General features: G+C 41.1%; 1 protein-coding gene across 14 annotated transcripts in view; it reads left to right on the top strand.

Moving 5' to 3' along the window:
* DNM2 (dynamin 2) overlaps window positions 1-16,538 on the top strand; it is a 176,922-nt gene that overhangs the window by 121,435 nt on the left and 38,949 nt on the right. For 4 of the 14 annotated variants that reach the window (XM_026688802.2, XM_026688801.2, XM_026688804.2 and 1 more), the window contains exons 13-14: window positions 13,018-13,069; window positions 13,760-13,771. In XM_026688802.2, coding sequence (XP_026544587.1) covers window positions 13,018-13,069; window positions 13,760-13,771 — 64 coding nt within the window. Of the gene's footprint in view, window positions 1-9,857; window positions 9,888-13,017; window positions 13,070-13,759; window positions 13,772-16,538 lie in introns of all 14 variants that reach the window. The other 10 variants (XM_026688807.2, XM_087945297.1, XM_026688805.2 and 7 more) reach the window with 3 other exon arrangements.

Genomic DNA, 16,538 nt, shown 5'->3' with positions numbered 1-16,538 from the left:
CATTTCTCACCAACCAGATGTTTATTGCATTTTGGAGCAAAGATTAACACTGTGTCTTGCAAGGTATTCCTTTCACAGGAACGCAAAGAGCATGGTTGTGGAGGTTGAGCGAATAAATCCCCTTTAGCACTTCTATCACAACTCCTAGGGAGAATGAGTTGCATCTCCATAGTGCCTTGTGATAGATTACACTCTAGAAAGCTGTAGTGGTTTCTCTTGCCCCACCAAAAGGCGGGCAGAAGTCACTAGTCTCTCAAAGTCACTGTTCCTGGGCCAGTCCTTGTCATGGTGGGCCTCTCAGGCTTCGCTCAAAGGTCACTTATTCAGAAAGCCACCCTGTATGGTAATCACTACTGATGCCAATCTCTCCGGCTGGGGGAGCTCATTTGCAGTCACAGTTGGCTCAGGGCCAGTGGTCTGTTTTAGAGAGGAAAGAACATCAAATGGTTAGAATTGAGAGCGGTAAGATGGGCTCTTAAGAAATTTAGAAACACACATGTCCTAATTTTAACAGATAATGTCACCATCAAAGCTCACATTAACAGGCATGGTGGCACCAGATCAAGGTCTTTAATGTTGGAAGCTGAATGTCTGGCTCTTTGGGTAGAGAGGAATCTCCTGTCTATCAGGGCAGAACACATCTCGGGGGTAGAAAATGTGCAGGCTTAGTAGGCCAGGATTGACCCCTCAGAGTGTAGGATTTCTAATCTTTTATTTCAGGAGCTGTCACGTCTGTTCGGACTACCTGTGGTAGACCTGTTCGCATCTCCATCCAATGCCTAAACTCCCCAGGTTTTACACCAGGTTCATGACCCAGGGGGCAGAAGGGACCAATGACCTCAGGAGCAGGTGGCCTCAGGGTTTCCTGTATGCTTTCCCTCCTCTTCCGCTGCTGCCAGCGATAGTCAGAAAGATACTGGAGGAGGAGGCAGAGATCATACTTCTGTCTCCTTACTGGCCCAGATGCCCTGGTTTGCGGACCTGGTGAACCTCTCAACCACCCAGCCATGGAGGATCCCTCCTCGCATGGTGTCATTTCACCAAGGGGAAATATCTCATCCAGAACCTCAGTGATTCCAACTGACCGCATGGCAGTTGAGCGGAGCGCGCTGAGGAGACAAGATATCAGAGCAGGCTATCTTGCATCCTAGTGGCTAAGAGATATCAACCAGTCACATACTTGGAAGGTCTTCTGTCAGTGGGGCATCTAGACTAAGATTTTCTCTCTTCGGCTCCAGTAGCCAACATATTGAACTTTTTACTAGCGGGTCTATACAAAGGGCTCTCGGCAGTCACCTTACGCAGGCAAGGGGCCACCTTTGTCTTCAGTATTGTACATACATAGGAGGGAGTCACTGGCTCTGAACCAAACCACCCGGAGATTTCTAAAAGGAGCTTCCAACCTTAGACCAGCTGTGGTTCACAGATTCCCTACTTGGGATCTCCCTAAGGGGTCAAAATAAATTGGTTCACGTGATTAATGAGGTGTGAAAGTGGGTGGAGATAGGTGGAATTTTGTCGGAGGTATGCCAGTACTGAAATTCCACCGGACAATACCAGTCTTTTTTGTTTTGAATAAAGCATTTTGAGATTATGTCGATCTCGGAGTTACTGTTTCAAATGAAGGATTTCTGGAAGTTTGACCTTATTTCAGTACTCATTTTTTTTTCTAAAAAGGGTTGTAGCTGATAATCCAGTTTTTTTCCAGAGATGGAGGAAAATCAAGAATCAGCCGGCATTGGAGGTGAGCAGGATGGAGCTTGGGGGGGCTCAGAGCACTAGCTGAATCTGTCAGCTCCCCTTTGGAGGAGATGATGGGTGCTTTTAGAATGGCAGAGGAGGGAAAGGATCTGGGAGCCAGGCCAAAACATTCCATCTCAAGAAGAAGGGGCCAAACAGTTTTAACTGGGCAGTCTGAAGAAAAATCTTTCTCTAGTCCTTTGTATACAGCAGTTGAATCAGACTGGAGGGAAGAAACACAAATTGAGTCAGTAATCTCTCAAGATGACATCCACAAGATAAATTCTGGGAGTTCATCGATAGCGGATTTACCACAACAGTTATTTGGGACTTTAGAAGGGTCGCGAGCCATCTCATGGATTGGCCTGAAAGGATGACTTTACACTACTTTAAGAACGCCATTGACCCAGAAGTAAAGAAGGCCTGTAACATTAGGGAAATACCAGAGACTCTACAAGCGTGGTATACCACCACCCTCAGATTAGACCGTGACATCAACCCACATAGAAAACCCCTCCCCGAAGGCCCGCCTAAGAGAACGGTAGCTAGGAGACCGCTGACCAAACCAGCTGAAGCTACATGTATCCGAACCAACAGGATGATAAAATGTTAGTGCTGTGGCCAGGGTGGCCATAGGGCAGCTGACTGTCTAGCTCCCGCACCTGTACCATGAGCACCACAATTGAAGTCTAGTACGGCTGTCAGAGGTCGGAAAAATCAAGGAAGACCTCCGGACATTAACTGGTTTGCTAGATACAGCCTGAAAAGTCCCCTCTATGCAGAAGGGAGCAGCAGATTTCCAGACTGACACCACCTCCCCGAAAGCCCAACCGACGAAGACGACCCAATGGTGAGTGATCCCATCATACCTTTTACTATCAAAGTCAATTTAGTGGTACCTAACACAGGGTAGGCGGGGGAGTTAGAAGCTGTCATTGATGCTGGGTGCTCTAAATGTCTTCCTATCGTTGAACAATTGGGCATAAAGACTAACTCACTAAGACGCCCAATCAGATTTGAACAAGTGGATGGGACGTTAATTGGGGGGGACCCCAGCAACCCAAATGACAGAGTTGATCAAAATGGAAATGGGTCCTCACCGCGAATTCATACGCTTTATAGTGGCCCCAAGAATGTCAAAATCAATCATATTGGGACTTGCTTGGCTAGACAAATGGGCCCCTACTATCAAATGGGAGGACGGATTCAGAAAAATCCTCATTGGCCCAGGCCCATTGCCCCCCCTTCCTCCCACTAAAAAATCACCAGTCGACTTGAACCCAAAACCTGAACCAGCAACCACAGCATCCAATCTTCTCCCAGGTAACCCCCAAATTCCCAACTAATACAAAGACTTGGCTGAAGCATTCAGTGAAGAGGAGTGTAATGTTTTACCTCCACATCGAGCCACTGATTGCGCCATAGAATTAGAACCCGGGGTGAAACTACAAAACCAAAGATATATTCCATGACACCTGCTGAGATGACTGAATTAAGAAATTACATCGACAACAATTTGGAACGAGGTTTTATTGAACCTGCCAAATCAAGGTTAGCTGCCCCTTGTTGTTCAAGAAGATGGCGGGTTGTGATTATGTGTGGACTTTAGAAGCGTAAACGCCGTCTGCGTCAAAAACATGTACCCTCTCCCCCTCATGAAAGACTTATTAAACCACCTATCGAAAGGCAAGATGTTCACCAAATTAGATCTGAGAGAAGCTTACTATCGGGTCCACATCAAAGAGGGAGATGAGTGGAAAACTGCTTTTAACTGCCCTTTGGGTAGTTTCCAATTCAAAGTCATGCCTTTCGGACTTCAGGGCCCCCCCACAGTATTTATGCAACTCATCAATGAAGTGTTACACCTGCACCTGTACTGGGGGGTCCTCGTATACCTGGTGACATCCTTACATTCAGCGAAACCATCGAAGACCATGTCAAATTGGTCAGGCAAGTCCTGGAAAAACTTCTAGCCGCCAAATTATATGTGAAGCTCTCAAAATGCGAGTTGCACAAGGAGTTGCTGGATTATTTAGGCTACCGAATATCCAACCTGGAAATTGAGATGGACCCTGGGAAGGTGAAAGCCGTGCTGTACTGGCAACCCCCCAAAACCCCAAAACAGCTTCAAAGTTTCTTGGGTTTTGCCAATTTCTATAGACAGTTCATTCCTTCTTTTGCTAAGGTTTGACAGAGTTTGTCAGCCTTCAAGATTTTCTCCCTTTGCTTTGCATCTTTTGGATGTCATTGGGGGGAGGAGGGGGGAATGGTTATGGGAAATGAGCTGGTGGTGTTACAAACCAGAACTGTATAAACTGGGGGCGGGTACATTCTTGCTTAGGTTTCTATCCTGTGCTATGCGCAGCTGCAACCCTTTATCAAACTGTGTCAAGGTCAACGGACAGGAGCCTCATCACCACCTGGAGATGCCCACATGATGATCTACACAACTTTTAATTGGATGAGCCAATTGAGCTATTGGGGGTGGGAACGTTGCCATTACTTTGTATATGTGATTTACGCGCCCATTTTCTCAGATTCAGAATTCTTTTGTTGCTACCAAGATATCTTTTCTCTGATTAAAGGAGTCTTAAGTATTTCTTTCTTGGATTTTGAATAGAGCACCAGCTGACAGAGTTACTAAAAATGGGCCTGTCACCCACCAAACCGAAGCCCAGTCAACCCCTGGCTTGGACTGTCAGAAAGCTTTTGAAACTTTAAAACACCTCTTTGCCACGGAACCCATTCTCCAGCACCCAGACCCAACCAAACCTTTTATAGTCCAATTTGATGCGAGTGATGTAGCAGTAGTGGCCATTCTGGCTGCAAAAAGACTCTCAGAACTGACTGATGCCTTGTGCGTATGTATCCAAAAAGTTAACGGACACAGAGCAAAGATTGGCAGTCTGGGAAAAAGAAGCATTTTCTGAAAAATGGGCTTTGTTAACCTGGAGGCACTTCTTAGAAGGTGTGATGACCCAAAGTCTCTCAAAATAATCCAAAATCCAAAACATACATTAAAGTCCGGTAAGGCCTTCAACTTAACTTCACTGTTTTATTAGTCACAGTTTAAAGTCACAAAAGTAAATAATGTGGCACAAAGAAAACCAAAACAAACCGCATTGACGAGAGTTCCGAAGCAAGCCAAGATAACTAATCATAAACTGCAGGAAAATAACCGAGGAGAGTCCATGGGAAGAACGCCAGCAAAGATAAACCTCTTTCAAAGTAAATACTAAACTTTGACTCAAGCAATTCTGACTGCGTAGTTACAAACTTATATACATAGCTCCCAGCTGCAAGCCCCGAGGAGGATCATGGTAATCTCCTCCTGAGTAGACCTCACTTTTCCCTGATCCTCTCCTCCCTGCGTGACCTAGGATGGATAGGGGATGGGCCTGGATCCTCCTCTGATTGCTTAGCTGGCCTCTGCCCTTCCCCAACTTCCTCCACCACCTCTGGAGCCACACTCCCACTCCCTGTTGGCTGTTCGTCCTCTTCCTCAGAGTCAGTCTCCACCAGGGGCATGACAGAAGGTGTGAAGGAGCCGTTTGATATATGGACTGATCACAAAAACCTCAAGGCTCTGAAGAACCCTCGGAGACTATCACCTAAACAAGTCCACTGGGCTCAATACTTCAAGCAATTCAACTTCAACATGAAATACATCCCCGGAGGGAAAAACATATTGGCAGACGCCCTATCCAGAAAACCCCAGTTTGACAGTCACAGAGGAAATAGTACAAGCCTTGATATCAGAAACTCAATCAGCAAACCAAGTAACCACTCGAGGCCAAGCCAACCCAAACGCCTGGAAGACAAACTGACCACGGAGTTGAAAGCAACCTTATTGACCTGGTTTCTGGACCATCAAACTGAATTAACAATGAATGAGGGACTGGCTTGGAAAGGAACTAAGCTTTATGTACCCGCAACCCTAAGACTACTGGTACTAAAGCATAGCCATGACTCACGGCTGGGAGGCCAATTTGAGTTCTTAAAAACCCTACATTTACTCTGGTGGCCAAAAATGAAATCTGATGTTGAGGACTATGTAAAAAGTTGCTCAATTTGTGCCACGATGAAGCACAGAACTGGAAAAACCTCTGGTCTCCTCCAACAAGTCGCTGAACCAACCAAGCTGTGGGAAGAAATCGCAATGGACTTTATTGTAGAATTACCTGAGAGTGTGGGGAACACGATCATTTGCACTGTTATTGACTTATTCTCTAAGCAGGCCCACTTTACAGCCTGTAAAGGACTTCCATCTGCAAAAAAGCTGGCAAACTTGTTCATGAAGCATATCTATAGACTACATGGAGTCTGGCAAACTTGTTCATGAAGCATATCTATAGACTACATGGAGTACCTCGTAGAATAATATCAGACAGAGGGGTACAATTTACTGCTAAATTCTGGAGGGAATTCTTGAAGTCTATTGGGTCCTCCAAAGGATTATCCTCAGCATTCCATCTGGCCTGCAACGGAGCAGAAGAGAGGGCAAACGCCATGGTCAAACAATACATTAGATGCTATGTAAATTATCAACAGGAAAACTGGGCTGAATTATTACCATTTGCAGAGGTTGCTGATAATAATGCAGTACATAGCAGCACAGGTCTGACTCCTTTCCAAATCAACACTGGGATGGACTTTGTCCCTATGCCAGAATTACCTACAGAACCTCCCACATCCATGTCTCTAATGGAATGGATGAACTCATTAAAAAGAGGTTGGGGGAAAAAAAGCTTTGGCCAAAGCTGCAAAAAATTACAAAAAGCAGGCGGATAAACATAGATCCCTTCAACCGCCATTTAAAGTGGGAGACAAAGTATATTTGTCAACCAAGTATCTCAGGTTGAAACTGCCTAGTAAAAAATTGGGACCAAAATTCTTGGGTCCATTTCTGATTTCAAAAATAATCAATCCGGTCACGGTCCAGTTAAGTCTTCCTCGACTATTAGGGAAAATTCATCCAGTTTTCCATAATAGTTTGTTAAAACCAGCTGCTACATCAATGATAAGACCAATACCAAACGCTCCCCCTGAACCATTGACTGTACAGGTTGAGACGCATTATGAAATTAAGAAAATTCTAGACTCTAGGTTACACCGAGGATGATTGCAATATTTGGTCTTATGGAAGGGTTACCCTATATCGGATGCTAGTTGGGTAAAAAGTTGGAATGTACATGCTGATAAATTGGTAAATCAGTTCCATGAGGAATTTCCCCATAAACCAAAGGGTCCTCGTGGAGGGGGGAGAGGGGGTTAAGGACAACGCATTAACCCCTGGTTGTGTTTTGTTTTTCTTTACTTGTAGGAGAAGGAATTTTCAAGCTCTGAAATTCATCGCTGTCATGAGTGCTGGGAGGGAAGTGATAGTTCTTAATAGAAAAAATATATGAGTTTGAAAGTTAGGGTCACAGAGCATGGCGTAGTAAAAAATTGTACATGCAAGATAATTGGTTCACATGATTAATGAGGTGTGAAAGTAGGTGGAGGTAGGTGGAATTTTGTGGGAGATATGCCAGTACTGAAATTCTACTGGACGATACCAGTCTTTTTTGTTTTGAATAAAGCATTTCGAGATTATGTCGGTCTCGGAGTTACTGTTTCAAACGAAGGATTTCTGGAAGTCTGACAACTATATTCAGACATTTTTGCAGGGTCCCCTTGGTAAAGTGAAACTTTTTTAAAAAATTCCTCTCCGGGTTGACCACTATTGCAGACTTTGCTTTATGTCAGCTACAGGATTTTTCCCATTCAAGCGAAAAGAATGAACTTCTGATCACTGGATGTTTCAAAAGGAATCCTTTATTGAAATGAGATGATTCCAGCAGGATTCAAAGCAAAGTCTAACAGCTCCCAGGCATGCAGTGATAGATAAGAGAAATTAGGACCCCTCCCCTTCTTTTGATGTGTATTTTGTCAAACAAAGAACCAACATGTTAATTCCCCCTCCCCTTTTTCTGGGAATGATCTTTTGAAGAGTTTCCCAGGCAGTATCTTCCGACGCTGGAAGTTTTATGGTCCCTTCTCCCCTTGCTGTCTCTTCAAGAGGTGATAGGTTTCTGGGCATCTGGTTCCCATCTTCCAGTTGTATATCACGTGCAGGTTATACAAATTCAGTATAAGATTTAATATATTCAGGTTACATCAAAAGGATTACTAATACCAACTTCCCTCCCCCCCCCCGTCTTCTTCCATTGAAGAATGGCAGATACATGGATCTGACACCTGCTCTGGATGAGGGCTCGTGTGACGGCAGTAGTGGCTCTGCATGCCTCTTCCGGCATGCGTGCCAGAGGTTCGCCATCATGGTTCTAAGTTGTATCTTTCTTTGACAAGCTTCCACCCTGTCTTCTTGTCCTGTCTTCTGGTGCCCTAGAGAATAAGTCAATCCCCTGCTCAATTGGAAGACTGCTATCATGTCACCCCTGTTTTTTTTCTTTTCATTAAGTTAGACATACCCAATTCCTGCAACCATTCTTTTATATGTTTTAGCCTCCAGTCCCCTAATAATCTTTGTTGTTTTGCAGTCTTTCTAGAGTCTCAGAATCTATTTTGTATTATGGTGACCAAAACTGAACACAGTATTCCAAGTGTGTTCTGACCAAGGCAGTATAAAGTGGTGCTGACACTTCTTGTGACTGAGATACTACCTCCCTGTTGAAGCAACCTAAGACTGCATTGGCTTTTTTTGGCAGCTACAACAACACACTGCTTTAAGTGATTGTTGTCCACAGGACTTTTGGATCCCTCTCAGTTACTGCTGTTGTGCCACCTATTCTATACCTGTGCATTTACTTTTTCTTGCCTAAATGTACATTTCTTACCATTGAATTGCATTTTGTTGGATATCTATTTATTTATTGAATTTATATTGCCGCCTATTTGCCCATGGCAACTCAGAGCGCTTACAGAATACAAAACCTCATTTAAAACAATAAAACTAATAAAAAGAATCAAATAAATAAATTAATATAATATAATAAAATCACCCCCCATTCCGGCGACAGCAGATCACACAAATGATTTAATGGGCTCCATTCTGCTCTCAGTTCCCCAGGCCTACTGGCAGAACCAGGTCTTCAACGCCTTCCAGAAGAGTATTAGAGGGGGCCCGTTCTAATCTCGGTTCCATAGAGAGGGAGCCACCATGTAGAAGGCCCTTCTTCTGGGTCCCACCAGGTGTATCTCCCTTGGGGATGAGATACGCAGCATTTTCTGCCTCCCCACTCTGATAGGTCAGGTAGATGTGACCGGCAAGAGATGGTCCCTCAGATAACCTGGTCCCAAGCCATGAAGAGCTTTAAAGGTGACAACCAGCACCTTGAATTAGAGCCCAGTGTTCAAGTCTGTCAAGATTGTTCTGAGCCTATCTACTAAAGTATTAGTTATTCCCGCCAGCTTGGTGTTGTCTGCAAATTTGATAAATTCCTCTTCTATCCCTTCATCTAAATAATTTATGAAGATGCTGGAGAGTCCTGGACCTAAGACAGAACCCTTTGCATACTTCCCTCCATAGATGTAGTTCCATTGAGGACTTACACATTGAATGTGATTTGTCATCCATTCATGAATCTATCTGGTGGTGATACTGTCTGTCCCACATTTTTTCCTCTTACCAAGAATCTGTGGTTTACTATATCAAATGCCTTATTGATGTACCTATAGCAAGTTTAGATTCTTTTAACAAAATTTACTTTCACTTTTTTGCAAATTGTAAAATATGTTAATGTATTTTCCCCCTCTGTATTAAAATCTTTAGGTACAGGAATCTGAAAATTTTCTAATAAAGGCAAAAGCTCGCTACTTTTTAAATCAATGATTACCATAAAAGAAAAACCTTAATCCCTTTGATTTGTTTTTTAATACTATGATATGATCCTAAGAAGTTTTATAATGAGGCTTATGCAAACTGGAAATAAAATATTTGCCATCAATGTATCAAATGGCCCGAAAGTGAGTTTCTTTACAGCATGTGTGCATTTATATACCTTTTCTTTCCCACTTAATACAGAATTCTTTTTTCCTTTAATCTGTCCTGGTTTTTCTCTGAACTACCTCACTTTTATTTCTGGATGCCTTTGAAACTCTCCAAAATTCCCCAGCTGTTACACTGAACAGCATATGGTGGCTGGGTGCGTATCTGCCTGTGAGAGCTTTTCTCTATTACGACAAGAATCCAAATTGTCTAATATTTTGGAACACTTGCTGAAAGTATCTTACATTTGGATTTGCACTGGAATGAAGTTTGGAATTGAACAGTAGAAATGGCTTCTTACAAATCTTCACTCCAAACGCAAACACTGCTAGTTATCTGTCACGCACATCATGTCTAACAATGAAAAGAACATTTCTTGGAAGGACTTGCTTGTGCTGCAGATTAGAAAAAAAAATAAAAAATAGATTTCTCCTGATGAATTGGAGCAATTTCTTCTATTGCTTGCATTTTTATATTTCAGTACAGATGAGAGAACTTTTCTTCTTCCAAAGCTGAGAGGGTCATAGAACTAGCTTTCATTTCCCAAATTTTGAGTTATTAAGCTTTCCTGTTGCCAGCCGTATAAATGCTGCCTTCAAACTACTCTAACAGAGAGGAAGCAGAACCTTTTGTTTTCTTAATAGCTGTTTGGCTCTTGCTTTCTCAATATTTTATTTACCTTTTATCTCTCATTTATTGAGACTTGTGGTATTATAAACAAAAAAAACCAGGTTCAAATTTAAATGTAAATTGAGCTTGCTTATACAAAGCGATTGTGTGACACAAATCCATGATCACTAGTTGAAGGCTGCGGTTAAAACTCTATGCAGCATAGAAGAGGGAAATGCTTCTACTGTCTGAAGTACAGATAGTCCTCAACTTACAACAATTCATTTAGTGACTGAAGTTATAACTGCACTGAAAAAAGTGACACAAATTCACATGATCAAAATCCAGATACTTAGCAACTGACTCATACTTTTGCAGTTGTAGTGTCCCAGGTCATGTGATTATCTTTTGCAACCTTCTGATCAGCAAAATTAATGGGGAAGCCAGATTCACTTAACAACCATTACTAATTGTACAATTGCAGAGATTCACGGAACAATTGTCACAAGAAAGGTCATAAAATGGGGCAAAGCTTTCTTAACGAAAGTCTTACTTAACAACAGAAATTTTCAGGTCAAAATTTTGGGTCAATTTTGTGGTTGTAAGTCGAGGACTATCTGTATTATACAGCTTGTTAATAGGGCACTTAGTAATTTGAAATGACATTCACCCAAGAAAATGGTGCCTAAGTTGCTGTTTCTACTTCTGAAAGTTGGAGATCAGAAGAATTAGTATTGTAAATTGTCTTCCTAATTTAAAGTTCTGTGAATATCAAAACTTAGTGGCTTGGTATATAATGTTGATCTGTGGGTTTTTAGGCATGGTTTATTAAATAGAACACAATCATCTCTGGATAGAGAAGAGAACATAGAGAACATAGTTCATCTTCTCTGGAAATTATGCATTCATTTACAATTATGCATTCATTCACAACAGGTTGAGAATTGAAGATCTCCATTTATTTCAGAGCAGCCAATTATGAATGCATGGGCCTTGAATTTAACTGCAACTATGTGGACAAAATAATTCAGCATGTTATTTGAAAACCTGTTTTATTGATTTATTTGGTATTTGAAACTTTAATATACAGGTGCTAACGTTCTTTTGGAGAGTTTAGGTTAGGGCAGGGATTCTCACACTGTGAATCAGGACTTCCCCAAAAGGGATGAGAATGATCACATTTCATTTTTAAGTCAGATAAGACATGCGGGCTAAGTGGAAGCAGTGCTAAAGCTGATTCTGGGCTTGGTTCCCAGTTCTATCTATGCAATTAGTCAGTTTTGTAGTATCTCAGAGTTTGAAAACTTCTGGTGATATCTACAAATTAAAGTCAGAATGGGACAATTGGCCACAGCTGCCTGGGCCTTCCCACTTCATCCCTGGCCTCCCCCATGCCAGCTGACACAATGAGGTTGTCCCTCTCCCACCACTCCTCCCCCGCCACCTTGTCCTAGTGATTCACTGTGGGATAAATGATCCCGGCTGATATGCCATGTGAGACAAATAGTCATGCATCCTGGCAGCCAACCCATGGGCTCTGCCTTCCCAGAGGACTTGGTGCACAGAGAAGGCACCAGGTGAGATTGGCAGCAGCCTTGAGTGCCAGCTTACTACAGAAAAGGCTTTCTTCCTAGGTCCTTGCCAGAGCTCACAACATGCCTCTCATGGTAGATCTCATGGGATGTATAGATGCATCTGAGAAGAAACAGTCTCTCAAATATCCCATTCCTGTGCAATATAGGGCTTTAAAAGGTTACAATCAATATTTGATTTGGACCTGGAAGCAAACTGGAAACTAATGCAACTTGCACAGCAAACTTTGTGTGCAAGTTGGAGCACACATAACTGCCTGCTGCTGCTGCATTTTGCACCAACTGAAGCTTCTGAATGCTCTTCAAGGGCAGTTCCATGAAGGGCACATTACAGTAGTCCAATTGTTAGACAGTAGTCCAATTATTGTATTATTGTTAGAATTAAGACTGAGATACTTAAAGAAACAGTTGGATTACCAACTAAAAACATTTTAAAATGTGCCTCTACTTAAGATATTGCTTCTTTACATTGGTATGCTTAAGGCAATACTTTTTGTAATACAAAATGTAATAGTACAAAATAATATAAAACCAAAAAATGTTTTAAAAGACCCCTAAAATCATCAATCCAGTGTACTGATCTTGCTGTACTTCTTACTTCTTTGTCATCCAAACATGGATTTTCTGTTTATCCACTGCAAAGTAAGGGCTCCAATAAGATTCAGCTTGGAACTAGGCTAAGCATCTCTTTCTTCTTTCCTAAAGCCTTTTTTTCACCTGCTTCTGTAGCAAGCAAGCAGTTACAGGTTTCAGTTTAGGTTTTTTCCCCATTCCCTAATTTAAACTTGAAATGGAATGTTTCACAACTCTTCTGACTTGATAGTATTCTAGTACTGACACAATCTGTTGTGTGGTTTATATTAGCTCAATTATTGGTGACATTTTTCTTCAAGCACTGGAACTTACTTTCTTGCATGTTTGTTAACTTGACTTGAACAGGAACTGTTCCTGTTGGCTTAGAGCGTAACTGTCTTGTTGGCTTAGAGCATTGCTAACATATAAGCTAGTTTTGGCAGGTGGGGAATGACAAAATATATGTGTTTGTTTAAAAAAAACATTTCTTTTTCTTTGTTTCTTTTCTTTCAGTGCACAACAAAGGAGCACCCAGGCAAATAAGAAAAGAGCAATTCCAAATCAGGTACTGATTCATATCAGATACTGATTCATTTCTCTTTCAGCAGATTGTTTCTCTTTCAGCATAGTGCTGTTGTTGGGCATATTAATATATGTAATTGCAGGAAATTGAATAGATTTTTGAGCATAGCACTGCATAATGCAGAAAGTAATGCTTTTTCCTTATATCATCTGAAAATAGAAAATGACATGGAAGCAGATCCAATTACAGAATGTACAGTACCTCCAGGAAGTTTTTTGCTGTATAGGCTGATTTAGACTGAAGCTGTTTCTGCAAAATGCATTTCCAGTTTCTTTGAGAAATAATCAGAAAACAATGCTAGTTACAAAGAAAAAAAAGAAAATAAATAATGCAACCATAACATTCCTTTGAGAATTTGTCAATCTTGAGGTACAAGGTTGACAATTTAATGTTGCATGATGGTTAGTCAATATACAATATACAGTACCAGCATATATTGATTCTTGTTTGGAAAGAGTGTAATGAAACATTAACACTGTACAGTTGTAATTAATAGCATGTAACTTTTTTCTTTTACTGTTTTTTCTACTTTACCTTTATTTTCCTACCATTTTATGCTACTGTTTCCCCTTTCCCCCTCTACTCAATTTATTTTATTTTTTTCACTGTTTTGTCCCCTCATTCTGCTTTTTCTTATTTTGCCTGCACAACTAATTTTGCCAACCTCTAAAGGGTGAGATACTGGTAAGTACTTGTATAATATGTTAGTGACTGATACTTAAAACTTGGTGATGGAGATTTTCTTTCATAACATAAATCCCCAAATAGGCCATCTTGCTGCCACAAACATTGTGCACTTAATTGTACAGAAAAGCAAGTGTCTCCAAAAAGTGTTTCAGGAGATCCAGACATGGGAACTACAGTATAGCTTTAAGCCTAGTTCCTAGTACTAAATTTGTGAGGTTATCAATCTGGCCATGAATGTGGCTTTTCATAGTCTTTCTCTGTATGATGCTCAAGGGCATATAAGTTTTGTCTGAAAGGGTTTCCTGACTGAACAGACTAGAAGACCTCCAAGGTCGCTTCCAATTCTGTTGTTCTGTTCCATTCCGTTCCCCACTCTACTCCATTCCATTCTGTTTCATTGAAAATAGAATAGGAAAGTGTGCTTATGGGAAAATCACTCTTTCTGCATGTTTTAGATTTTTATCTTCTTCTGGTGAGTGCTGATGGAATGTCAACACATACACTATCCACCTCACTCATGTTTTACCAAATAAGGCTTCATGCCTCAGTTCCTAAGTGTTTCTAATTTTTAATTTAAGAATGGGAACAAGAAGTGAAAAAGTAGTTCAGGGTGGAAACTAAGTGTGTTGGTGAATCTGGACTGGTATATGCAGTGTTACTAATTCTGCAGCGTTAAAAATTCTAGATGGAATTTTTCTTATGATATCCCTAGTTGCAGCTTAAATTTACTTTCTTGAAAATATATCAGAATCTATGTTGTAATACATAATTCTGGTGAATTATAATACATGATTCAGTTGCTCTTTGAAGTATTAACTTCAGGCAAGCACAGGGAATGGCGTAAGAAGCAGTGCAGATGGATGAAGAAAATAACAAGTACAATAACTGTGTGTGGTATTGGACCCTAAGACTTAAACTGATGAACTCGGTAGGATCATGTAGCTGATGATATTTGGGAAATGCATCACATGAGGCTTCTTTGTAAAAGGAGATCTGATTCTTTCAATATTCTAGTCACAAGGGACTTGAACATTCTCTACACTTGCTTGGCTTACATTCTCTGCTCACTTACCATTTGAAGAAACAGCTTCAAATGGTCCAGGTGGGTGTCCTGGTCAGAAATATTGTTTCTATATCTCCCCTGCTTCTGGAATAATGACATTTCAAATTTAATGAATGCATATGGTTTGCTTACAATGACGATAGGCTCACAAGCACATGGCAAATAGATATTCCTTTTAGATGTAAATTTAGTTGTGAAAAGTTAATTGGTTAGCTTAGCTATTTCATGAGATACAAAGTTTAAATTGTCAATATTTCTGCATAAACATGACCTAAAACATGATCAGTTCTTCAACAGATTCTAAAACTAAACAAAGAGAACCTTATTAAATAAATGAGTAAACAAAATATAGTAAATGACTAGAATAATAGAGTCCAAATCCCTGCTCAAGCAGGAAACACTATATACCAGCGGTATCAAACTCAAGGCCTGCTGGCTGGGGTGCTTAAATTGGGGCCAACCTGGGAATATCAAAGGACTGGCCCGCAGTTCCTCTGATAGCTAAAATGGTCGCCCCACGCCTCATTTTCACCCTCCGTGGCCTCCTGCAGCCCTCTGCTGCCCAAAAACTGGCTGGAAATCAGCCTGAAAATGGGCCGAAAATGGGCCCGAAAATGGCTGGCAGAGTGCTGCAGCAGGCCACGGAGGATGAAAATGAGGTGCAGGGGGGCCCTGTGCTCCCCATTTTGGCCAGCAGGGTGGTACAAGAGGCACCTGTCCTCCCCCCCCCAATTGGCCCACAGAGGAGAACTACAATGCTGATCCAGCCCCCAAGAAATCCAGTTTGACACCCCTGCTCTGTACCATTTCACCCAGTTTCTTTTTAAAAGCCTCCAGTCTTGAAATACCAACAACTTCTGAAGGTAAGCCCTTCCACTGGCGTACCATTTTCTTGCCTACTTTAATTTGAATTCTTAGTCTGTCTTTTAAAATTCTGTTTTTGGTAGGTTGGGCTATAGTTTCTTTTTGAGTGAAGCAAATGCAAAGAAAGAATTAAATAGCTCTGCTTTCTCCTTGCTCCTGTCACCTCTTTGCCATTTTCTTCCATTTCTTTTGACTTTTTTCTTGTTTTTTAAATATTAAAAGAAACATTTTAATTATTTTTGACATTTAATGCAAGTTAGTTTTCCTAACTTCATCCTTGTAGATTCAGGCTATATGCTGGTATTCTGCCTTAGTTATATGTCCCTGTTTCCACTTTTTATACTTATCCTTTTTGTCTTTCAGTTTATCAAAGAGCTCTTTGTGCAACCATTTGGTTTCTTCTTGGAATTGTTATTTTTCTTTTTCACTAGTATTGTGCTCGACTGGATTTTTATAATTACATTTTTCAGAATTTCTCAAGTTTGTTGAATTATTTTCCCTTTTAAGTTTTTCATCCATGAAATCCTTCCCAAGCTCTTTCTAAGTTTGTTGAAATCAACTATTTTAAAGTCTTAAGATTCTTGTTTGTTTGTTCTATCGCTTGTTGTCTGTATTATATTGAATTCTAATGTGCATGGTTGCTGTTTATTTATTCATTGAGGAAAATGTTCTAAAGCTACCCAACTCCCCCCGCCCAAAACTCACCAAACCCTGATCTACAAAAGGGAAAAATGGATCTAAGAAATTATAGGCCAATCAGCCTGACACCGATACCTGGAAAAATCCTGGAAAAGACAATCAAATAGAGGATTTATGAATACCTAGAAACAACAAGAT

Source organism: Notechis scutatus, chromosome Z, assembly GCF_049901735.1.
Source record: "Notechis scutatus isolate UNSWTSFEM ecotype Mainland chromosome Z, rNotScu1.2, whole genome shotgun sequence".
Classification (NCBI taxonomy): Eukaryota; Metazoa; Chordata; class Lepidosauria; order Squamata; family Elapidae; genus Notechis; species Notechis scutatus.
Note: the sequence above shows the minus strand (reverse complement) of the source record. Positions and strands in the feature narration are given on the sequence as shown.